This window comes from Astyanax mexicanus, chromosome 6, assembly GCF_023375975.1.
Source record: "Astyanax mexicanus isolate ESR-SI-001 chromosome 6, AstMex3_surface, whole genome shotgun sequence".
NCBI classification, from domain to species: Eukaryota; Metazoa; Chordata; class Actinopteri; order Characiformes; family Acestrorhamphidae; genus Astyanax; species Astyanax mexicanus.
Window position 1 is genome coordinate 37,427,890 of NC_064413.1, and position 27,244 is coordinate 37,455,133.

Consider the following 27,244-nt stretch of genomic DNA (forward strand, 5'->3'; position numbering starts at 1 on the left):
GACAAACGTAAAAAGCCAGCAAGGTCAGAATATGATTTTTTATTCAAAGCCTTTAAATTTCATTTCCTCTACAGTGTAAAAGGTCATAATCTGATGAAAGTCTTCAGAGGACGCAGTGAGCTGGAATCATGTCAAACAAACAGGACCAACCTACAACATCCATACAGGAACCAACGTCTACACGGGTGGTAATGTTACAGGTGAACAACATAGATAGAAATCAGCAATAATAAAAAAAAAGAAGTTCGGTTCGGTTGCAAGAATATACCTTTTACAACCATCGAGTCTGTACAAACTATAAAACAAATAGGAAATAGAAGTTGTGAACATAAATATGAAATAAATATGCAAAATATAAACACTATAAACAAATTTCATTATTTCAAAATGAGAAAGGAATCCAGCCATCCAGTCTGAACATAACATTTTCTCATTTCCTTTAGTTTTTTTTTTATCTTGTCTTTTCTTTTTCTGATTTAAAGTAGCTTAAGGATGAAGTACACATGGTACATACATATGTACTTTCTTTGATTTTATACACACACACACACACACACACACACACACACACACACACACACACACACACACACAAACACACACATACTCACACACTCACACAAAAAGAAAATAAAAATCAACCCTGACAATTTACGCTATATGTGCATGTTCTCTCTCTGTACATGCCTCATTATACTTCTGCTATAATACTGTTACAAGCACTGCAGTAGCTTTAGTCCACATTTACCTGACTCATGACTTACAGAGTGATTATTACTAGACTTCTTCTTCTTCTTTTTATTCTTCTTAAAGCAGCAGTTTTTTATATAATGAATGCTCTCATATTTCTCTCTGCAGTTGATGTTTTTCAACATTGTGTTATCTTTTTATTAAAGTGCTTTCTAGTGAATTGATTTCTAGTGTTGATTAACCTATATGATCTCTGTGTGAAGTGCATCAGCAAGAATTATAAAAATATACCGTATATCATGGGACACAGCCAAATGGGTCCATGTCGATGGGTTCTTCCTCACTGATACTCATGAAGGAGAAAGCTTCAAATGTTATTGCTCAACTATGAATTGGTCACATCAGCAGGAAACTGCAGCTCTAAATAGCAAATAGTTATTTTTTTAAGTAGTGAAGGTGTATATAATATATATACAGCACCTCAAACTGACTGCTAATCTTCCACAGGGCACTATGTTGGATCTGACGTACAGCTTTAATACACTATTGCAAAGGAACGTGCTACTCTTCCACTCTCAAAACTCGGTTCTTAAGATTAGGTTCTCCTAAGTTATTCTCTGAGTCTGAGGTATCTTAGTTTGGTTAATTTATGATACAGATGAATGGGGGCTTTTTTCGACATCCTGACCTGATCTCTCCTGGCTTTACAGATGAACCTGAATGAAACATAACCCATTAAATGATGACCATTAGGTTAGATCTCAACATTAGTTTAAAGATTATAGAAAATGAGAACAAACAAAAGAAAAAGACAGTCTAAAAATAACCTGCTAAAGTCTGGGGGCCTGAGAGAATTGGAATCAGCTTCCAGCAAAGTGGTCTTCGCCCAAATGACTGGTTCAAGTGACGTATCACTGCTATGACTGATTTAATCATTGCTCCAAATTGAACATTAGTTAGACTTCTATTGAGGAAAATTGCCCAGAATGCTTCGCTGAGAGAGCGCTTGTGATTGTCTGTACGGCGGATCCATTCTTCACAGACTGAGAGGGAGGAGGACGCACAGCACACTCTCAAAATTAAGCTGCTGCTGCTTCAAATGGTTCTTTAAGCAGAACTACAGAGAAACTACTTTTAATGTCTGTGATATAGGGAGCCCTCCGAAAAAGACATGAGGGGAAAAACATGCATGTGTTTTTCTATAAAGGGGAAAAATTCAATGACTTTAATTTCCCAAAATGAATGATATCAGGATAATTTATTAGATGCAAAAACATTGGATGTGCCTGAAATATGAAAAATGCTATTCAGGCATGGTAATGGATAATGGTAATGGCTCATATCTAGCAATTGTTGTTAATACAATAGCAACAATCAGGATGTATTGTTGCTTTTGTGAGTCGGTGACCTTCATCACTGCAAGGCATCAAATCAGTTAACTAGTTGAGGTTTAGAGTTTAGAGTTGTACACTCGCAGGACTATGGGCCCTGTCTTACACCCTGTGTGATGCTCATTGCTATCTTACAACCCGTAAACAGTCTAATTTTGTTCAAGCCTTGCGCCTGTGTCTGATTTATGTCTGTTTTATTGCACCTTACGCCCAAAACACACCAATAATTAATTAAGAGACGCTCTAGGTAAAATTCTTGGTGTCCCTGTGAAACAGAACACACACTGACACACCCTAAACTAAACTGCACAGTGCACGGTTGATAGCTTACCTATACATCACTAAAACAGGGCTCTAAGAGTTCGTCTGAAATTTGCAAACCGCTACAGTCATGTGACTTACCCTGCATTCACACTGGCATTCGACAGAGCAACAAGCGGCCATTCATTTTGTATGAAAAGGAGCGTTTTGTGCCGTTACACGGTGGCAGGGGACAAAGTGACAGAGATTTTTTTACAAATGCAAATGAATTATGATGCTGGGAAGCAACATTCTACACCGATTGGCCAAACAATTCCTTTAGACCAATAACATTCAGGGGGGGGGGTCTAAAATCCCCTCCTTCTGCCTTGTGAACTTTTGATTCCCATTGTTATTGGTTCATATCCTTAGCAATGTGGTTCTGAACATGACAGAGAGGATTATAACTGCTGATTTTTCCTTTCGTGTCTTATATGATGCAAATTTGCACAAATACATGGGCAGTTAATATATATATGAAATAAAGTAGAAGATGGTCCAACAGGCAGCTTGCTAGATTAGCCTCTAACTGCTAACTGGCCACGCCAATACACGCCCACATGCGACACGGCAAGCAGCCACAAACACACCCACAGTAGTAAGAGACTCTTTGTCTGCCGGTGTGAACGCAGTGAAAGCCAAAGCCTAGGCTGCAGTCGAGGTGGGCTGCCTTTCTCTGATGCTACATCAAAAAATGCTGTTCCAAATTGAAGGACCCTTCATATACAGCTGAGAAAAGCAGCCTACATTTGAAAAGCGATCTCTAGAACACAAGTGACAGATTCTCTGTGCACATATATACAGTACCATTATAACTGGGCTATAATGGTAAAAAGTTGTTATGACTTTTATATGAATTTTATAAAAACGTTTATGGGTATTTCACTTATGTGAAGAAATTAAAAAGCACATAGGATTCATGCTACAGCTGCAAAAGGCAGGACCTTTCTTGTGAGGTCAAAACAAAGCCGTGTTAAGCTGTTGTATACGTGTCACCAAAAGTTATAACAAAGACCTGCCCTACCTCGACTGCAGTATAGGCTTGGGAAAGAGGCTATAATATAAAAATGACAACAAAACAATGGACAATAAGCTTAGAGAGATAATATAGACTGATACTGGTGGGTAAAATCCTTAGGTTTTCCCGATTATTACCTAGAAAATCAGGTTATTTATCGCGAGATAAAAACCCATGAAAATATCTCCTCATCATGTCCTTTCGGGGAGGTTTGATGAAACTTTAAAACAACACAAAATCCTTATAACAGCAAAAAAGGGTTCTATATGGGACCAAATGTGGGTCTTCCCCATGCTTCACTCACAGAACCATTTGAAGCACCTTTATTTGTTTGAAGAGTGTAGGTAAATGCTATGCTCATGTTGGGTGCCTTAAAGCTTCACTATGTGGTAATTTACTGTGTTACCACCATCCCTTTTTGAGCAGTGGTTCATATAATAGAATAGAATATCAATCAATATAATCAATATAACTAGTATTACAGATACATATAGATATATATTTATACAAAACTATATTTATACTCAACTAAATATTTTGTGATGGTAGATTCCTGTAATTACTGTCTTGGGACGTGGGATTGCTCAACATTGTTTACTGAAGTGCACTTCTAAAAACAGAGTGTCAGAAGTGTCTGATGATTTGCATTTATTGGGTGGGCAACTCCAGTTGGTGGCGTTTTTGTTTTTTTTTTCTTTTTAAAATAAATGCATTACAAAATGATGCCACAAAAGTATTATCATACATATGATACAGGGGTGGAAAATAAAGGAAGAAATAAATAAATACACTTATCTACAGCAACAAGTTCAGTTCACTCTGAATGCGAGAAGTGGTCGACTCCATTGACTGTCACCATTGAAGGTTTCGTACACAGACACTCTCCAGTCTCTCCAGAAGCACACAGTGAATCTTCAGTTGAGCTCCAGTTTGGAGGGGTCAGAAACAACAGAACAGAAAGTGTGAGGGCGGAGCGGGGCGTGCCAGCAGCAGCACACCGGTATTGGTGGACAGGGCCGACATGTTTACACACACGTACACGAAGGGAGAGAGAGAGTGATCCAAAACAACATCATAGAGGAGGATATGTGGACTGGATGCGGTTAGCATTGCACCTTGACTATGATGACTGCACGGTAAAGAGCGTGGATGTCCAATGTGTCTGCCACACCGCCGACTCAACGTCATGTGACTTCATCGAAGGCGATGTGATTCTGTGGGAAATTAAAAAAAAAGAGAGAGAGAGAGATGGGAGAGATAAAGCATGAATGTGGGAAACACTTTACAATATAATGTAAGAGTTTACATCATTTGGATCTTCCACAAGGGTACACTACTAATCACATGTCCTTTTTTTCTCAAACCAAAAACGAGCATGTTTACCCTTCATGCAGATACAGGCTACAACATGTCACTTTAGTAAACTGTCGGGAGATGGTAATGCATTAGGCCAGAAACTCCTCGCATTTCTTGGCTGGGATCTTGCATTTGCATCGAATGACTTCGGGCAGCTTTTCTGAAGCCGGTTTGGTGATGAAAGGAAGGAGAGGGGGGTTTATTTTGGGCAGCCATTCCAGCTTTGTGCCTTCAAAGCAGCCAAACCCGCCACCCGGACGAGACTGATGCAGGTGTCAGGGAAGAGCACGCTTCTAAAGCAGGGGATGCAACCATGCAGCGCCGCCGCTATTGGCTTTGTGCTACCTTAATAATCTTGTTCAACTGCCATATAACCCCTGTCTGCAGGCCAAATCTGAAAGCAAAGGAGTCCTTGTCAGATGCAGTCATTTGCACACAGTCATAAAAGAGTCTTCACTCTAAACAATATTTGGGTGTTACTTAGATGTTAAAGCTCCACTAGGTAGGATTGAGATTTTGTGCTCGTGGGCTCCCCCTACAGTTGCAGAGTGTAATAAATGTTTCAGGCGGATTAGTTTCTCTTTCTCGTTTTCTGGCTTTCACAGACATATTCGGTCTCTTTCCAGCTTCTGTCAGAGTGTCTGTATGTTAGTTTGTAAAGAATGAACCAATAGTCCTTGTAATACTGTTAGAACTAAAGGTCGGAAAGCAGGTCGCAGTTCTCGCGAGCGTTGGTCGCGGTCGCCTCGGAAAACTTACAGAGTCTGGTTTGAGCTCAGAGGAGCGCCAGCACAGACACGAGAGCACCGCTATTCCTCCTATTATACCTCAATGGAGCGCTGCAGTGAGTTTCAAGCTGTAATTTTACTTCTTTAAAAAGATCAAAAATCAAGAAAATCCTACCTAGTGCTGCTTTAATAAAGGTGCCAAAAGTGTTCTTTGGACGTATAATAACCATTTGGAACCCTTACTGGTCTGTTATTGGATGATTCAGTAAAGTAAATATGTAAAGCTCTTTATATGCCTGTCACAATAACCCATTTTATAAATTAATTTTGATATATGATATTTCTGTCATTTTAATGCGGAGAAACCCATGGTGAAGTTCCTAAGTGACATCTACTGAACATCCTGAGAGCATCATTACAGGACAGTGTAATCTGTGAATCTGTGTTTGTTCTGTTCTGTTTGTTCTGTTAGTTCTGTAGATACAACTAGCTCATTTTAGAAGGGTATTATTTTCTTCTACAGATCTGTTTCAACCATTTAACCATTTCAGTGCTTAAATTAATGTTTTACATTCCATGTAACTAGTTCTGACTGAATTTTTAGAACAAAATGAAGTAAGCCAACAGTAAACAAATTCATTACGATCATTACAGACCTCCAAACAGACCTAAGCTCAGCTTACGTCAAAAAACACAAGGCAGGTGAGCGGATACGTTTGACAATATATTTTAAATATTTAAAATTTTTAACATAAAGAAAATAAAAGTCAACATACCAGCTCAATCACATTCACGCTCAATCACGCTCTTTCTGGAAAGTGGATACAATGCGTAATAATAATTGAGGTCATGTTAATATACTGTAGAACACAGTAATAATATAATGATTGTGAGAGGCCTACAGATGCAAAAACGTGTCTTTCAATAACTGCTTAAATTCAACTTTTATACAGTGATAAAAACATAATTATTCTGAAAATGTAAGCAAAACTTATAAAAACAAACCATGTTTATGTTCTCTCTGTTCATTGGTCAGATCTGTCTGGGGTGGGAACCAAAATTTAATACAGAAAGAAGTTCCTAGTTCAAATTTCTGTGCAGTTTAACATGGAGCCACAGCAGAGATGCCATTCAGTCCATTCATAGCTGTAGTAGTTATCTGGCAATATACCAGGTTAAACCGGCTAAAAGAGCCATTTATCTAAAACTTCCAGAGTATATCTGACAGTTGGGTCGGTTCAAGGTCAGATCACAATCTCATCACAAATGAACCTCACTAGAGTTAGTTTGGGACTGGACTGACACCACCTCCCCTCGAGGGGCTCAGAGCAATACTGTATTCACACCTGTCCAAATGAATGGCACCAAGGATAAAAAATGAACCAGGGTTAGAATTAAGTGGACTAAAAAGTGCAGGTGTGAAAATCTCCTCAAGAATCATCCTTTGTAAAGATTGTTTCAAGGACAATTTTGGCACCTTTCTGTTTTTTTTTTATTTTTAGAGTGAACACTTTTAAAAGTAAGTGTGTTACAAAAGGTTATTTGTGTTAATTCCATTTAATTGCATTTTTGTAACACTGATGTGTGTGTGTGTACACAAAGAGAACGTTATTTAATCATTTATAGGTAAATCACACTCAGTTGACACATCTCCATCACAGAAAACCCAAAGTGGTTATTCTATGGCATCACTTAAAGAACCTTTCTTTTTGTGGCACCTTTTTTGTTTAAGAGTTTGAAGCTTTCAAGAACGTTGTTAGCTTGGCTTCTGCACTTACATGAACAGCAATAATCAAAGACATAAACACCAGCAATTAAAGTATATTTTAAAACATGAAAACGTGTTTCTTTGAGCTGTAAACTGAGAGAAGGTTAGAGTTTAATACATGTTAGAGTTTAATACATCAGAAAAAAACAGAGATTATTAAGATAATCATCACAGGTCACATCACTGGAACGTAACATGACTCCAAAACAACAGAGTCAGAGAGGGGTTCACCCTTATTTCAGTGATATTTGCTTTCAGAGACAAAACATTCCAGTAATTTGAAGAGAGGAAGCATTTCTGTGTGTCCTTTCTCCTCACTCTTACCCACTAGCAGAGCTTTCAAATTAATTATATGTTGTGACAGTGGCCTGATGTAGGGGACGCTTTTTCGTAGGCAGCCGAGCGGAACACAGCATGCAACTGTCCTCCAACCTCCTCTCACACATGCTATTCATCTACGTGTGCTTTGTCACCAAAGACAAATATCACTGATAAGCATCTCCTGCTCCCACAATTCAGCAGGTCTGAGAGAACAAAGAAACAGGCCATTAGCATTTTTATTAGTGGAAATATCACTCTCATTCTCAATAATACACTCCATGCATTTTTACCAAACCAGTTGCAGCCTTCCCCTTTCTTCATTTACCAGGAGCAACAAGCAGACAAGTAAAGCATTTAATCCCGCGTATTAAACAAAGCAACAACACAGCAATCAGGGATTAAATCGCTGATTTGTTTGCTTGCATGTTTGTTCATCCCGTAACTATTATTAATTATTTAAAAGAGTCATACTTATGCTGTAATTACCCTCTGACTGGGAGCTCAGCAGCAGGAGTGCAGCATGTGGCTTAATTAATAGCTGAATGTCTGGTCTAAATCAGTACTCGGCTCTGCTATGGAGGGCAGCTGTAACTGAAGAGCTAAATACAGAATAAGTGGCCTGAGGAAGAAGAGTATTTTCACATCTATTTTATCACGGTCTCCTTGGGCCTGCTGGGGTGAATCACGAGGGTGCAGATTTCCAGCAGAGGTGCAGTGAAATAGAATTAAGCTTCATTTTCATACTTATCTGTTCAATGACACTGATATATAGGGGTCATTCTTTAATTGAAGGCTCTTTTTACCATTTTAACATTGGAAGACAATGACTGAACAAGAGTAAACATTAGGGTACCACTTTAAAATAAGGCTACCTTTATAAAGGGTTTATAAATGGCTTAAAATTAGTTTATTAATGGTTACTAATTAGGTTGTAAATGCCTTAAAAATCCTTAATAATCAGTTATAACACATACGTAGAAAGGGCAACAATGACCTGTTGTTGCCAAATAATGAACCCACAGTCATCTATATTGTTGCCCTTTCTACGTATGTGTTATAACTGATTATTAATGATTTTTAAGGCATTTACAACCTAATTAGTAACCCTTAATAAACTAATTGTAAACCATTTATAAACCCTTTATATAGGTAGTCTTATTTTAAAGTGGTACCAACATTAGTTTTAAAGAAGTAACATGTATAAACTTAATTTTCTAAATGTAATGACATGTCGCCTTAATGACAAATTTAAAAAAATCCTAAGATCCTAGGGCATGGATTTGTTTTAAACACTGTTCAGAACTATCTGTACAGGATTAGTTTTACATGTGTACATGGAAAAGTGGGGGGGATGTGATTATTATGTTTTTAAATCAGGGATTTTATTCCTGTCCAAATGCAGCATGTATGTATTATTTATGGGTTACACGTTCCTGCATAATCAAAGATTCCAGGGCCTTTTATCTTCTGTAAAAATTACTTAAATTATTAATCATGTGCTAATTGATACTATTAAATCTCATTATTAGATGAAGTGGGTTATAAGATTGATTACTGTTTTTTATTCATACTCATCCTCTTTATCAGTGGTCACAGGGTGCAGCTCGTGGTTGTTTTTGAGGAGATGGCAGTGCGGACTTGTTAGTAATTTAGGCTGAGATTTCTTATCCTGTGCGAATCAATCCTTAATTTCACAGGTGGCTAGTAGTAATATTACACTACTCCATCTTCAAATAGGCTTTTCAACAGTTAGTATATTGTCGCTGTGCAATGAAAAACAAGTATCTCCATTTTGAGTATTTTCTTAGTTTACTACAGAATTTGAACACACAAAAACTGTCCCTTACTCTCATTCAAAATTTCTTAATAAATGACCTAAAATAAACTAGGTTTACATTAACTTCCATTAAAAGTTAAGAAGGTTTTATTTCTCGCGTGTAAAGTAGATGTTTTGGAGATACTTGTTTTTCATTGGACAGTGACAGTGATATGCTACAAATACTTTGTACCTATGCCATAGTCAAGAGAAAAAACACAATTCAATTACTTAATTACTTAGCATGGCTGATAGTTTTGTTTCCATGTTTATGACATTAACAAGTCTTAAATGTTTGAACTTGTGGTGTCAATCGCTTAAAAATTTAAATGCGATTAATCACAACAATATTCTGTGATTAACTGCGATGACACTTGGTCACACTTGTTTTTCTTAAGGCGCAAACTTTTATAGTGTATATTTAAATGTAAATAAAAAAAATGAATGTAAAAAATGCAATTATGTATATTTATAAAAATACTATTACATGCAACATGGGCTACTGAAATTGAATAGAGGAAACTTATTTTTATTTTTAAACTTGGTGGCATAATTAACTGCGGTAAAAAATAACATGTAAACTTAGTAATGTTGACAGCCCTACGTTTAAATCTATTTTTGGTGAATCATTTTTAAAAGGTGTAACACATTCATTTGTAACCTGGGAATGCACACTTTTCTTTAATTGAAGAATCACCTAATCATTTGAGGTGTTTCGAGAGATTCAACAACTTAAGATACGCAACAAACAATTCTGAATCCAGCAAGTGGGACACAGCCAATCAGCCCTCATTAGCTCTACAGGTTTTTGGCGTGCACAATGATCTGCAAAAAATTAGGCCAATCAAACGTAGACTGTAGCCCCACCAACATACAAGAATAGCAACAGTATAAAGCAAGTTCAAGGCAATTAAAGGCAGCCTGATTGCTTCAAATGAAGGGAGGACAGTAGAAAACAAGCTTCAAAGGACAGGATCACTCAGCTCGCAGAGCCAAACACTCTGGATACAGGCTGATTATGAGAGGTAATTGGTTTGTTTGGAGCAAATGAATGCGATTGGGTTTTAACAGGAATTTAATGGCCTGGCTGTGTACTCCAGAGGCTTGGCAGGTGCAGCTCTTCACACAGGTGTTCATACGTTTATTGCCTTGTGTTCTGCAGGTGGCGGAAGCTGCTGCTTTTCCCTGTGATCCAGTCAAAGAACCCCAGGAGGCGAGCTTTCAGAGAGCGGGGGGCCGTGTTTTCCTGTTCCTCTCTCAGTTCGGCCATCTGAAGGACGGCCGTATGCGCAAAGACACACATATATATATATATATATACACACACACACACGTAGACACACGTTTAGAGACAATCAGAGACAGTCGTGTCAGTCATGCGGACGCTTGACCCATTCATACATAGCTTTCATGAGGCATCAACAAACAACCATACAATACAGTGCATCAGCTGAATCAGACCTGTCATGCTGAACACAATACAGTACACACACACACACACAGTATGGTAGTAATGCCGCTGACAGTGATCTAAATAGGCCTTTATGCTCTACCTGGGAGGCGATGTATTTCTCCAGGGGGCTCTCTACCCTGGGCATGCTCATCATGGGCGCACTGCTCATGCTCTCCTGCTGGGGGTCTTCACTCAACAGCAGCTTGCCTTTGAAATTATGGACCACGCAAACGACCTGAAAGTACACACAGCAGAAAACAGCACTTATGCAGCCTGTGAACACAATAGGCAAAGCAATGGCAGCAAATCGTGGCATCATGCAATTTTTTTTTTAAAGAGCAGGGTCTTCAAAAGCTGGAGAAGAAAAGCAAATATACACCCTTGAAAACAGGAATGACTGAAGGCTGAAATAAACCGTCTCCATCTCGATGGGGAACGACGGCAACAGTATAAAACAAACAAACAAAAACCCAGTTTGGCCTACTGGTGTGCTTCAGACACCACAAAAGAGAAAACAGATATAAAAAGAGGCTAATGCAACCCCGTATACAGTGCACGGAGGAGGTGGGGTGGTGGCGAGAATCTCAGGCTATATCACTCTAAAAATAAGACAGAAATGAGGGTCATTTTTCAAGCTGCCTTGTCAAATCCTCTCATTCCAGTGGCCTCATAGAGAGAGGAGCCAAGCTCATTGAATTCTGTCTCGGTGCACACAATGCTTTACATAAGCCTAACTTATCCATCCTAGGCTTATCCAGCTTGCACACCCTGGCACAATATATTACACTGGAAATGTGTGGCATGTATTGATAGTGTATTGATAATTTTCGGTTTGTTTTTCTGAATTTAGCTCTTCTCTCAGTATACATGGTCACAGTCCTTTTACACAATAAGCCTGATGGCAAGGACTAAATTAATTGCTTACTATATTCATGAGCATTGTCACAAAAGTTGAAAATGTTCTGTTTGGCCCACATTTGTATTTGAAGACATTTTTAAGTCACCTACTGAATAGACCAGTACTTCTTAACCCTGGTTAAGAACCATAGAAGGCCACTAAACTGCACTCTAAAGTGTTTTCCCAGCTCCCATTAAACTTGCTCAGCTTCTAAATGATCAGCTGATTATCAGCCTGTTATTGAGGTAAAGTGGGGGAGTTACATCAGAAATGCACTAAAATAAGGTTCTTGTACACCTTATTTTATTGGTCATAGATGGTCATATGCTTTGTAAAATAAAATAAATAAATAAACACAAAATAAATAAAGTATGGTATGAAATGGTGTAATAACCAAAATATGGTTTGCTGCCTGAGGGCAACATCCTGCCATAAAGGGTTATGAAGGGTAATGAAGGCTACAGTGTATGCTTAGCCCAACAAAATAAAACAATATATAAATGAATCAGTGTACATAAAACAACTGCAGAATGTAAATAGTTTCTGCTGTGAAATGGATATCATAGTAAATAAGAAAAACACATTTTAGGATAGTGGTACAAGCAAATATTCACTGACCAGTAAATTAAACTTCTAAAAAAAACAGTACAGAGAGAGATGTGAGCAGAGAGTGAGCTAGAAAGAAAAAAATATGACCAGAGAGAGAGAGAGAAATGTGAACAGAGAGTGGACACACAGAAAGACATGAACACAGAGTGAGTAAGAGTTAGAAGAGCTCCGCTTGTGATGAACGGAGATGTGCCTGAAGACACCTCCCTTTACTGTCTCTCTCTTCTCTAATATTGGAATCTCAATCTAATATTGGACCTCAAACTGCCCAATGTCCTTGGGCAGTATGTGCGTATCCTACCCTAATGTTGCTAACTAAATTTTGTTTTGCGCTTTTTTTGGCATGTCTGACCAACTGTACCCACATGAAGAAAAGATCAAACTGTTTAATAATTCTCAAATAGAGACCAATTGTAAGCTAACTGTGTCATCGGCAGGAACAGCATTTTAATTTAGTCATTTTTAACAGAACTTTTTCCTAAATAAAACAGTATAAAATAATCTGTTTAATATTTAATTCCAGTAAAAATGTCTCCTGTTAAAAATACTCTGTGTAAAAGTTATAAAATAAGAAATACTGATTTACCTATGACCATATCTCCCACAGTTTATTAAAACTATATTTTTATGCCAACAGTTTACGCCAAATTCTAACTGTGAACCTAAAACCTCAATGCCCCTACACTACTCTGTTTTAAGCTAGTGTCTCCTTGGAGGGAATGTATGCATCTCTTGAATAGACAATAACAGCTTAAGGGAGGAGCACATGGCTCTGCGCTATATGATGCAAAACCGAAGAAGCGAACATGAGCGTACGACATGAAATGTTTTAATATTCTACCATTCATTAGCTAACAGACTGCTGCCCTGCAGTGCGAGCTAGAATTCATGAATATGTGAGGCCCTTGTTCCTCTGCATTAGTTCACTGTAGCACCCTCACATATCTCTCCCAACATAACACACTCCCTTCATCCTGCACTTCCCTCCACCCTGAGCTATTAAAGATGCCTAATGCCATGCTTATTGCGAGCAATGCATTATCTGACTTGTGTGCATGAGGTGTTGATAATTAATGCCATAAAAATGCATTTTTACAAAGCACAAGGAAAGTAGGTCACATTACGGCTGATGGGGTGCCAAGCTATTTCCATTTATCTTCCATGCAGCTTCTATACCCACACAAAACAAAGCAGAACATACATCATTGCACTAAAATACTCCAATGATTACCGTAATAGATTCTCATCATCTGAAGCCGGAACGGAACCGAACTCTTCATCAAGATAAATGCAAAGCTGTTGTGGTGGAACTGAAGTCTTCAGTGCAGCAATTCTAGCTACAGTATTTGGATAAATTAGCATTTTATTGACCTTTTTTTGTACAACAGGCCTCAGTCTGGAACAGAAAAGGACCTTCCTCAATCCTAGACGTGTATAATTGTCCAATCATTTTGGTATGCTCCCTTTACTAAGGGTGTTTTTCCAACGGCATGGTGCCAGGGCTGGAGCCAAGTTCATGAACAGTTCTGTGATTTCCCATCGCAAAATCACAGGTTATTGGCCAGAAAAGTCGATGCGTTCTGGCCCCACAATCTGTGATGAACCTGTGACATGAACAACCAAAGGGCGGGCAGTTTAAGCGTCACGAAAAAAAAAGAGCGGCTCAAATCATCCCCTGATTTCTGTTTCTAGTTTGTGGAACACACCCACTTTCACACACGTAGTGAATGATTCCTTAAAGTAGTGGAAACATGGTCCGGTTCTTAAAAAGTTTGCAGGAACCAGCACCAGCACTTTGTTGGTGGAAAAGGGGTAGAAAAAGAGACCTATGATAGCCTCTAAAAAAACATCTCAAAAGCATAATCCCTCCACTACCAAACCTTACAGTTGGTACCACACAGTCAGGCATTTTGCAGCCAGCCAAAATCACACTCATCAATCAGACTGCCAGATAGAAAAGCATAAAACATGTGAACACTGCTCCAGAGTTCAGACATTGTTCATGGCAATATAAAGCTGCATGGAGCTCCGAGTGGTCCAGCAGGCTAAGAACTGCCACTACGATCAGGAGATCGCTGGTTTGAATCCTATTTATGTATCTTGCCATCGGCTCCCGGAGCCCTGAGAGAGCAAAATTGACCTTGCTCTTTCTGGGTGGGTAGATGGCGCTCTCCCCACATCACTCCAAAGGGTGATGTCGCTCAGCACAATGCGTCTGTGAGCTGATGTATCAGAAGCGAGTCGCTGCACTTTCCTCCGAATGCGCTGTGATGCTACTCGGCAATGCTATATCAGCAGCAGTTCAAAAAGAGGCGGTGGCTGACTTCACATATGTTGGAGGAGGCATGTGCTAGTCTTCACCCTCCTAAAGAGTGAGTTGGGCAATTGACCGTGTACATTAGGGAAAAAAAACTGGTATAAAAGTATGTAAAAAAATGTAATCTACTTAATAATGGAAACCAATGCCATGATGCTGATGTTAATGCCAGAGGAGGTTTGGAACTTTATGCACTGAAAACTTCTATGAAACTTCTAGCTTTCACTAATGTTTATATATCGAGACCGTATGGCTAGATGCTTGAATATATACACTTGTAGCAATGTGTCTGAATAAAGCACTTGAAGTCTAAGAGGTGTGTCCCAATACTTTTGTCCACACTATATATTTGTATAACTGTGGTTATATAGGAACTAGATGGGTGGAAAAGTGGAATTCTAGCAAAACAAAGAACAAAACATTGAAACATATCGTTGCTGTCAGGCAAAAACTTTGCCTCTAAAATCTCTAAAATAGCAGCTTTTCAGGGGAAGGAAAAGAGTCTTCTTAACTGTCAATGAAATTCAATGAAAAAATATTTCATACCAAGTCATTTTTAAGCATTTTTTAAATACATATTTATGAAAACACGTGGTATATATAGAAATGCAAGTATTTTTGTGTGATGAAGTAACAATAAAGCAACAATAAAGAAGTAGAGAAGAGTAAGATAGGAGTATTGAAACTTACTTCTCCTTAAGATCTTCTAAAAGTACTGTACATCTGATCCATCATCTGCCATCATGCTTTTAGGTGGATGGCAGTTACAATGAAGGTTTAATGAGATAGTTATGCTTTCACATTTTCACATCACACTCACTTAGACACTGCTGAAAGAAAGACTAGACCACTCTCTGATGAATTACAACACACCCTGGCCTCTGACAAATTCATTTCTGAAGTCAATCAAATATTAATTGTAGGTTTCTGTGCCTGGCAGGTCATTAAAACAGATATCAGGGCTGTACTTGGGCCGGTCAATATTCTTTCTGCCCACTACAGAACAAGATGGACTGGAAAGGGAATTGTGTCATTTAATATATTCTACTTCTTAGTAAAATCATGTGCAGTAAAATCATTTCACCGGACACAATAAAAGGAACATGAGAAAGATTTATATAATCTGCCAACCAAATGATACCCATTTGAAACTGTACTTCCCTGAAGGCTGCGCAGTAAATTGATGGCTGCCAGGGTGACTAAGCAGCTCCTCTGTACTGACACAGTGTATCTCAGTCCTCTAGTTTTCTTGGCTCTCGGACTCTTTCACAGCCTGTTCTCTTCATCTCTGTATCTCACTGGACCAAGCAGCTATTACCCTTTTAATAGGCCTTATTAAGTAAAGTCAGTCATAAAATAAAAAAAGCAACACATTCGCACATGCAGACACACACAATTGTTAAAAAGGTGCTTTATGCAGCATTCAGTGCATCCTGTTCCTCACAAATTCAACACCTAAAGTCAACTTTCACCTTCCGCAGTTTCAGCTGGCCTCTTCTGTCAACATGGCATATAGAGCCAGAGCCCTGCTGTCTAAGTGTGAGATGTCTGCAAAGGTAGTTCATACACTTCAGATGCTGCATACAGTTCAACCCTGAAACTAAGAATGATAACCTCCTCACCGTAGAAAAGGCAGGTTTCAACCTGAAATACTTTACAGCTTACAATCTGAAATTTTTGGCAACATAGAAAGAGCTGAAATATGCTTTTAAGCATGCAGACAATAAATGTTGAATACATCACTGCATCATATGCTTACACAGCTCTGGAAAAAAATAAGAGACCACTTAAAATTATAAGTGTTTTGATTTTACCTAATCGAAAACCTCTGGAATATAATCAAGAGGAAGACGGATGATCACAAGCCATCAAACCAAACTGAACTGCTTGAATTTTTGCACCACCAGTGGCATAAAGTTATCCAAAAGCAGTGTGTAAGACTGATGGAGGAGAACATGCCAAGATGCATGACATCCGATGACTTTTGATGGGTTTTTCCACCAAATCTTAATTTCTGAACTTGAATATGAACTTGATTCCTTTGCATTACTTGAAGTCTGAAAGCTCTGCATCTTTTTTTTTTTCAGCCATTTCTTATTTTCTGCAAATAAATGCTGTAAATGACAATATTTTTATTTGGAATTTGGGAGAAATGTTGTCCGTAGTTTATATAATAAAACAACAATGTTAATTTACTCAAACATATATCTATAAATAGCAAAGTCAGATAAACTGATTCAGAAACTGAAATGGTCTCTTTATTTTTTTCTAGAGCTGTATGTAGAAAAAAAGGTACTTTCTTGGGATGATAATTATGTAAGTCTAGTTTTGAAGGAAGAAACTTATTTTTGCATCTTTGCTGTTTTCCCTTAGAGATGGAACGATTCCACTTTTTATGGTAATAATATACTTACGAGATCTTAAGTACCACTTTCGATAGTTCATCTTTACAAATGACTAAGCCATAAAATCAGCTGTTCTGAGCAACAACCGAGGTTTGTGGTTATCAATCTCACATAAGGAAGAAACTAGCATGACATTTGTTAAATTCCACAAAGTGTGCAATACAAACTGTGACCAAGTGTTTTAATATTAGTTTGTACACCAGCTGCAGCAGTTTTCTTGCTAAATCAGAACTGTGTCCTGTTCCTCCCTGAAATAAAGATCCTGCTTGGTTCTACCGATGACTTTGATGCCTCTTGTCTTGTCCCATTAGCTAAAATAGAAATTCTAATTTGTCCTGCAGTGAAGCTTGTCTCACTCTTTCTCCCTCCCTTGTGGCTACAGGTCAGTTGTCAGAGTAGTTTAGGAATAGTGGACTTCTTTTAATAATCAGCTAAACTCAATTAAACAGTTGCTTAAATTATTTTCTTAGTTTCTTAAATAATTGCACAGCCAAAAAAGAAGCTTTGTTTGCGATGTTAGCAGTCAGCTGACATATTACACAACAGGATCTCATCAATTAATTTACTTTTTCAATCCAGCATTTTGGTACTAACAGAAGCCTGATACCTGTATATACCAGAGGTATTAAAAGTATTCACATTCATTACTCAAGTTTAAAAAATACTTCTGTAGAAATTGAAGTAAGGAATACATTTCGAGATCTCAGTTGCTCTTGAGTCTCTGCCACAGATCATCTTAATGACTTTTTTTTTTTTTTTACTGTGAGAAGCCAAAATGAAAACAAGCTGAAATGAAATATGAGTAATGATGCCATTTTTAAAATGCAAGGAATAGAAAGAACAGATAATTGTGCAAAAATGTAAGGAGTAAAAAGAAAAATAAGTAAAAAAAAAAAAAAAAAGAGTAAAAAGTTGTCCAAAAAATTGCTCCAGTAAAGTAGAGGTAAGCAACATGTCTACTTTTTGTACTTAGTTATTTGCCACCTCTCGTCTATACTGATATGCCATCTCTGTTAATGTCATTTATTAACTTAAGTCAAAACTGAGGACTTTGTTTTGGAATTGACCATGTATGACTGATGACTAGTACATGTGGTATGTAATGTTTGATCTAAAAAAAAAAGAAAAAAAAAGAAAAAAGGCTTGCGCTGAAAAGTAAAAGGTCTGAACAACTGCAAAGAAGTTAAAGCAGAAGCTTTAACCAACAGAATGCAATTAAATCAGACACAAAAAGGGAATAAGTAACTCAGCGTGGCTGGCCAATACATAATGGAGTAAGAATGATTAAGTCACCATGCATAGTACATACACAGTAATATACTCAATTAGGAAATAATAACTGTAATTCATATGGTCATATGGCTACAGCCCAGAGCCTCCACAGACGAGACCTCAGCATCTGCTTGGAGAACGCCTCCGTTCTTCCCTGCAATTCAGTTATAAAAGGTGACGGGAAGGACAGCGTGCCCACAGAGAGTCTCACTGCAGAGCCCTGCTGTCCAGTGCCTCCGTGCAACGAGTGACACACAGGCATGGAGATCTGCAGTCACGGCTGCTACTGTGTTTATCTCCTCCGCCACAATGCTATTTGCAGCAAAGCTCCGTGAGCTCTGAGAGAGCTTTTACTGGCTGCTTTCTGCACAATAACACACCCAGAGCTGGAAAAGAAGCTGCTGGAATGAAGAGGCTAAAGCATCACCCTGTGCATGCTAGCTCCAAACAGCACAACTGGCTTTAAGGGGGAGCTTGGATGTTCGTGAGGACAGAAAACGGCTCCTAGGCACGGAAGACAAGTGCTTGGCTATGTGAGCAGTCAGGCAGTAGCTCTCTGCTTCACATCCACTGCCTTACATAGGTTGTTTCAGTAGCTTAATCCAGGGGCTTTTAAACATTTTTCAAATAAATGAATCTTTCCTGTATAAAGAAAAATGAATGGACCACCAGAGATTTATTTAATAAATACAATGAAACAATTTAAATGATGCATGAAGAGTAAAATAAATAAGAGACATCTTTAAATTTGCCTAATCAGGACACAAGCTTTTCTCTAGTGATGTGTTGCTTTCAGCAGTCTGCTGAATTACTGACAGTGTACAGAAAACTTGAAAAATGTTTTTGTTCTGCTGATCTAATCAGAATGCTTTGTTACAGTCTTGGCAAGCTTCATTGGCCTTGTTTGAATTGAGATGGATTACTGTCACAGTTCTCACTAAAACTGTAGCTCACTGATTTTGAAATTAGTTTACTGAGTGTTGTTGTTGTTGCCTATTTTATATCAGGATTATTTGGTGTATATCAAACTTTATATTGTATTGACTACTAATTTTGAACTAAACCCATACATCACCCAGTACCCCTCCCAAACTACAAACTACTACTTTTTTGCCTTTTTTTATTTTGAGCTGAGGGTGGAGTTTAGTGCCTCTTTAAAAAACATGGACTTCACCTCATGCTTAAGAAAAGTAATCTCTATAAAATACTGATTTAATCAGAACTGAACAAACTACATGGGTACCAAGGATTCATCCACATATTAAAGAAGGTTGTTTTTCTGCACCATGGCCTTATTTGGTTCAATTAGATTGATTCTTTTACAGAGAAATTATTTAGAGTATTTTGCAACTTTCATCAATTTTTGGTTTGGAAATACATCTAAGAACATGAAAATGAAAAATGAAAAAAAAAATATATATATCTTACAGGCTGCAAAGATCAGCCTACACTGGATACAATTTCATGAGTAACCAGGGAGACCCTTCATCAGAGACCCTTACCATCCAGCTTACTATCTTTTTCAGTGTCTCACCTCTGCTAGAAGATTTGTTCAAGGTTATTAAAAGGTAGAACCGAACATCACAATAAACCGAACAAACTAATAAATTCACAAATATTGTGTTTTTTTAAATACAGGAATTTGGATGGGGCCTAAAAAATTGTATAACTATTAGGGGTGTCAAGATTTCGATATTTCATCGAAATCGATCGAAATTATGTCATGGTCTCGAGCATCGAAGTCAAAAAGAGGATCGACGATCCCTCCCGCAAATGGCGCAGCACACTGTAGCTCAAAGAGCAGCCCTTTCTCCAGAGAATGTGGACACTCTCATCTTCTTAAAGAAAAACTTGAAAATATAAAAATAACAGTTGTTTTGTCTAGCCTCAAATATGTTAATAGTTTTGGTACCCTAGGGAGCATCTTTCTCTCAGATAAAGTTAATAATATATCTTTGTTAAAGAGAAAAACTTGTCATTCTCAGGGACCGAAAAAGTCTTAAAGTCTTATTTTTCATGTTTAACTGTTACAGTAGGATAGAGTTCAGTTTGTTAAGGCTCTAATTGTTCTATTATTTTGTACATGACTGTTTCAGCATTTTTTTTATTATTTATTTTGTTTTGTGCACACTGCTGCAACCAAAAAAGCCACTAGAAAAACAAATATATCTTAATTAAATTATTTAAATTTGACCATTAGTGCCTAATGCGGTGTATTACAGATCACTTATTTCACTTTGCATCACTTATATCAAGCCCACCTTTTGAAATAAGATATTGTAAATTTGATGAATCAAACCAATGACTGACCATAGACTAATCTAAAACTGGCATAGGCCTCTCTGCTGTAAAAAAAAAAGAAAATCGAGAATCGAATTGTGACCCTAAAATCGGAAATAAAATCGAATCGAGGATTTAGAGAATCGTGACACCCCTAATAACTTTGGGTTTTCGTTGTTGATATATAAAATCAAATCAAAATAAAATTAACTTACAGTAAATGACTAATGTGGAACTACGTAACTAGATTACCTTACATACAAACAAACTATAGTAATACTAAAGGCTTTATTAATCATACAGGGCAATCCTAATAGCAGTGATGTACAGAAAGTATTATCATTAAAAACAGTCAGTAAAATATTTTCACTTAAAGTAATGTAATTGAGTAAACATGCCTAGTAACTAACAGATATTTGCTGCTCTCCTGTTCTTTGTGTAATGGGCAGTTTTCAACCATTGTGTGATCACCATGCATTATGCATCATTTTAAATATGTATTATTACTGAATTATTACAAACTGTTGCTAAGTTACAAATTACTGGATTGGTTTATTTAAAGCAAGAAACAGCTGGCTGTCTATTTATTCTGCTAATTGGATTTATGCAATACTGACAGACAATAAACAGCCATTCTGGTTAGCCGTGTACTTTTAGAGTTTTCACTTAATGAGTCGTGAGCGACTACTGTATGCTGGAAGATATTCTGACACACAAATATTGTGTGTCATTTATTTTATTTGATTTTATTCATCTAATACTGTTAAAACTTTCTCCACTGTGTGTGTTCATGAACTGCCCCCATAAAAAACATACTACTATGTGTGAAGTCATGTGATTTCTAATATGCTCTTCATCCAATTTGCTACATGGAACTTAAACACAGAACCAACCGAGCAACTTAAGCAGCTCATTCATTGATATTAAGGCTAACATTTAAGTTTAATTAATCATGATATAGATTCGGGGTCATCAATCTAGGACAAAGTTTACTTCACCTTAAATATTATGATGAATGATAATTGTTTATCATTTATCTTGATCATTTAATCACTTAATATGTTTTGGTTCTTTAAAAGGATCTTCCACCTCCTTAAACAAAAGTTTATTTAGGTTTATGTATTAGGTTAGGTTTATGTAATTCATTGTAACACTCTGCTGTGTTCTATTTAGAACCCAACACAATAGAGTATATATACAGCTCTGAAAAAAATATGAAACCTCTTAAAAAGAGTGAGTTTCTTTGATTTTACCAACTTGAAAACCTTTGGAATATAATCAAGAGGAAGATGGATGATCACAAGCATCAAACCAAGCTGAACTACTTTCATTTTTGCACCAGGAATGGCATAAAGTTATCCAAAAGCAGTGTGTAAGACTGGTGGAGGAATTCCACCAAATATTGATTTCTAAACTCTTAAAACCTTATGAATATGGACTTGTGTTTTTGTTATTTCAGCCATTTCTCATTTTCTGCAAATAAATGCTCTTAATGACAATATTTATATTAGGAATTTGGGAGAAATGTTCTCTGTGGTTTATAGAATAAAACAACAACGTTCATTTCACTCAAACATAAACCTATAAATAGCAAAATCCGTGAAACTGATTCAGAAACTAAAGTTTTTCCAGAGCTGTATATACTACAATACTATACTATACAGACGCACTTTTGTGTTACCTACAATACACCCATCACACTTGGTATTCGCAAAAGAGCACAAACACAGAAAATGTGACTCACAGCAGTGCTCAATTGTAGTCTGAGTGTCTGAGAAGAGTGTGCAGATTGGTTACTAGGAATAAAGGCGTGTATAGTGTCAGCTCACAGCATGGTGGCGTACCTGATTTTTTACTCTGGGTGTAATTTGCGTATCACTCCTTTCACTCAGCTGTGGCTGATTGACACTTACATAATGCCTGTCGACTCATGCAAAGTCAAAAGGCAATCACAGCGCTCAGCCCACTTGCCGCGCCCATTACACAAAGAGCGGGAAATGAACGACCACAGCACAGCTAAAAGCTTCTTACCAGAAAAGTGGCGATGGCCACTCCGATGATAAAGCCGGCGATTACGTCCGACCAGTGGTTGCGGTACTCCGCCACCCTGTTGATGCCCGTGAGGAAGGCCAGGCACATCAGCCCGAGCGACATGACCGGCTTTGCCAGCCTAGTTCCTTTGGCTTTCACAGTGCATGTGATGTACATCTGAGACGAGAGGGGAAAGAAAAAGGGGTCTGAGTTCACGTCACCTCGATCAGACAGAAACTTTCCTCTTCTCCTGTGGATAAATAATTACTGTGTACAGTGTTAACCTGGATTACTGCAGCTTTACTTCTCCTGAGGGAGGAACACAGTGCCAATTCAGCGGCAGGGAGCAAAGCAACACGGCGGCCGTGAGCAAAACTACAAGCGCACTGGGGCTGCTCATGCTTTGCTGTCACTGCTGACAATATGCATTAGAAAAAGGCTCAAATCCAGCTGTGTCTCAAAATGCCTGTGGAATCCTGGGATCATAGGAGGTTGTGGATACATTTTAGTGTTTCCTAATATTTGTGGAAGCCCCTTTTTTATGAATGTATTCAGCTTCTTTGTCAAGTAACACTCATTGTTGACACAAATGGGCAAATGTGCAAATAAACAGACAGCTTATTTCATCCCTGTAGAGAAGTACTGCTAAAAGAATATGACTACTAGAAACTATAGTATCTATTGGCACCATGCTTAACGCCAGAAGTGGGCTAGGGGTAGAAAAGGTGTTAATTGCCCAGCATCTGGACTTCACTGACTCCAGGGTTCATACACTTTAAACCAATAAATTTCCATGTTTTTTTCATGACTTTTCCATGCCTTCAAGACAAATTTCTATGACCATACGATTTAAAATAAACATCATTGCAGACATGGACAATAAAACCAAAAATCAACTAAAACTACAATCAGAATGGATTATAGTAGGCCTAAAATGAATCTGACACACAATCTTTAGTGAACAAAATGTGTGTCAGACCCTAAGAGCTCCATTGTGTAGGGCTAAATTACTTAGCTAATTAACTCTGAGCTCTAGCTTCAATAGATTTTCTCCATCGAAAAACGAAAACACAAAGATTTGTAGACCAAAGTTTCATGACTTTTCCAAAACATTCTGGGCATTTTTATTTTTCCAAAACTTATCCAGGCCCTGCTATTTTTTAAATTCCATGACTTTTCCAGGTTTTTCATGACCGTGAGAACCCTGTAACTCTCAACATTGAATGCAAAATTTAGAAGTATAAGAAGTCTTTCCTGGACAGTAGAGACTGTTATCTCCATAAAAACAGAATCAACTCTTTGAATTTTGAATTGAGTTTTGAATCAATCAAAACTTTTTTAATGGGTAAAACTAAGCTGCAAGTTAGGGAAGCATTTGGAAAACAAAGTACAAACAAAATAGTAGTGCAAATGTTTCAGACACTAGTTACAACCATATACACATAAATCTTCTTTTATTTTTATTAACAATTAATACATAATATATAATAAAATATATTTTATTACCTCAATATAAACAGTTTGTATGTACCGGTGTGTCAATCTGTTTGTAAAACCATAACCCAAACTTGTCCTTAAGGAAGCCCATTACTAACTGTAGTTACAAAATAATATCTGATTGGCACCATACTGAATCCTCATCTTTGTTCTACCAATGATCATAAACCATAACATTAATAAAACCGTTTACTGCATTAATTTTCTATAACTGATCTCAACATACTTACTGTTTAAATACATGATATTAAACTTGCGTGCATGGGTGCCAAAGACTTGAGACTATAAAAACAGATATAATTTGTGTGTGTGTGTGTGTGTTTGCCCAGAAGGAGGTGAGGAAAGTATGCAGCTGCCTAACAGTCTCAGCTAAATCTGTCTGGCTGAGGCAGAAGCAGACGCAGTGCCAAGGGCAGCCCTCTCAGTGGAACAGCTGACCCACACTGAAACAGAGAGCTGAGAGCTTCGGCCCTTTGATCAAACTTAACTTGTGATGTTTTCATATTCTAAGAGCACAGCTATGCTGAAGGTTGTTTGTAATCAACAATCGCTCCTGAGGACACGAGTCACAAAGGCGGTAACTGTGATCCTATGGGTGTCTGAGCCGTCATCTGGCGCCATCTCCCCTTGTTTGTTTGATAACTTGGGACTTGGACTTGCTTGGGACTCAAAGGTCAGGAGGCTGTGACGCAGTTTCAGAGAACATCGAGAGGCACGAGAGGGGGCATGGTTTTATTATGTCCTCCAGGTTTGATATACAGTCAGATGCAAAGCCTTGGCACCTTTCAACAAATGACACACTGTTTATTTTTTTAATTATAAGACTCTGTAGCTAATCTTGATGCACAGTATCTTTCTAAATCTAGTCTCTACAAACTTGAACCATATGTGTTAGGTGTGTAAGGAAATATTGATTTATTAAAGAATTGTTACTCACTTACATAAAGTACACTTTACTCATGATTGGGTATTCACATTTTCACATTCTCTTTTTAGAACTATATTTGTTACAGATGCATATTTATATTATATTTCTGTGTCACATCAGTCACTTTCATAATCAATGCCATTGCACATTGCACTTTGCTCTGTTAATTATTTAATTATTCAATGACCATTAGCAACATCTACTGCACTGCTCCGTTTACAGATATATCTTTACCTTGTATAGTAAGTTTTTTATAGCCTGAATATGTTTTTTTTGTGTATGGTGTTGTTGCTGCTGGATGCCTAAATTTCCTTCGGGATAAATAAAGCATCCATCCATCCATCCATCCATCTACCCATCCATCCATCCATCCATCCATCCATCTACCCATCCATCCATCCATCCATCCATCCATCCATCCATCCATCCATCCATCCACCCACCCATCCATTCATTTATCCATCCATCCATCCATCCACCCACCCATCCATCCATCTACCCATCCATCCATCCATCCATCCATCTACCCATCCATCCATCCACCCATCCATCCATCCATCCATCCATCCATCCATCCATCTACCCATCCATCCGCCAAAAAACAGTGTTGTTCTCCCACATCCAGTGTTTTTTTTAATGCCACTGTTCTAATTGGGTAAAAAGTAAACATTTCTTTCACTCAGATTTTGTAAATATGATACTGTTTTATACAAACTAGCTCTGAATATTTGTAAAGTAATCAACAACGCACTTTTGTATGTTGCTCTGGATAAAAGCGTCCACTAAATACACTAAATGTAAATGTAACCACCACTACTGCTTCTATAAATCTTAGCACCACCATGATTATATCAGTATACCTAAGCGTAACAATATACTAACATGCTGGTACAGTGCCTTTTTAACAATATGGAAATTTATAATGGATAACTGACCAGTAGGGGTGGTCCAGTCTGTGAGTCTTGTCTGCACCTAAACTTTCTTCTTACAGCTCTAATTAGAGATTGCCTCTTTTCAGACAGTGTCCTTGCCACTGTCATATTTGCCTAGTCTTTCTTGCCATTACTGGATTACTGGATATCTGTAAAGCTGCTTAAGATCGGCTGTAAGAAATTGTAATAAATTTGACTTGATTTAATTTAATTGAGTTTTTTTTAGTAAGTTCTTGTAAAAAAAAACAAATTGAATTGAACATGATTACACTTATAAAACCAATAAAAGGAAATAAAACACAATAAAACATCCAGGGAGAATTTTTTTTTATAGGCATGGTAACTGTTGATTAGGATTTGCTAAATAATAATATTACTATTGTTATTTTACTGTCTTTACTACTTTCCAATTAACAAATGGTGCCAAAACAATCTCTGTGTTCAGAGAAGGAACAGATTTGTGTGTCTTAAGATCAAATTTACTTTTAATTTGAAAATGAAAGCATATATATATAAAAGAACTAAAAGGACTAAAATAAAATACCTTATATAACACACTGGGGTTCTTGACTGAAGCAGACAGAAGTTCATATAACAACAAAAGCCTTTTTCACCCTGCAGTATCCTCTCCTGTCCTACAACCTTCAACCTGCAAACCTGCTACTGCACCACAAACAGTCCGGCCCGGCTCTTCCAACACATTAACCTCAGCCTCTGAAACAGTGCTCATGTTTAGCTCAGGCCTGAGTCACCAGTCCCCTGGAGCGCCATCAAATATCATGTCATCTCTGTGTGCAGCAAAACTTTGCCTTTCAGGTCAAGGGCAGTGCTTGTGGACATACTAAAGGCTGGAGCGTGTAAGCTGTCAGAAATATCAATTTTACACACTACTGCACAGCAGCACTCTCTCACCCAGAGAGGACCTTCCTTTCAGCCTGCCATAGGCTGCTATATCAACCTGATTTACATCACATAATGGTCTAAAAAGGACATTTTTCAATACACTCAAGCCTCTTTGAAGAACTCTGAGCTGGAAATGTGACATGGTTGATCATAGTACAGCTTGGTTAAAGACATTCAGATACGTGGTTTTAAATGGGTAAATCTAGTTCTTTTGACTAGATTTAAAACTCTAATGAGGATCTTAACATTCAGACTAGGGCTGCACAGTATATCGTTTCAGTATTGGCATTGTAATGTGTGTAAGAACAACAGATACATCACAGGATATGCA

At 37.7% G+C, this 27,244-nt stretch overlaps 1 protein-coding gene across 5 annotated transcripts in view; it reads right to left on the reverse strand.

Moving 5' to 3' along the window:
* Positions 1 to 24: 24 nt before the first annotated feature.
* plppr5b (phospholipid phosphatase related 5b) overlaps positions 25 to 27,244 on the reverse strand; it is a 92,359-nt gene continuing 65,139 nt past the window's right edge. The window contains exons 6-8 of one of the 5 annotated variants that reach the window (XM_049480489.1): positions 22,654 to 22,830; positions 10,942 to 11,076; positions 25 to 4,613 (exon numbers count right to left, since the gene is read on the reverse strand). In XM_049480489.1, coding sequence (XP_049336446.1) covers positions 4,584 to 4,613; positions 10,942 to 11,076; positions 22,654 to 22,830 — 342 coding nt within the window. In that variant the 3' untranslated portion in view covers positions 25 to 4,583. Of the gene's footprint in view, positions 4,614 to 9,922; positions 10,659 to 10,941; positions 11,077 to 22,653; positions 22,831 to 27,244 lie in introns of those variants that run through there. The other 4 variants (XM_049480491.1, XM_049480488.1, XM_022673646.2 and 1 more) reach the window with 4 other exon arrangements.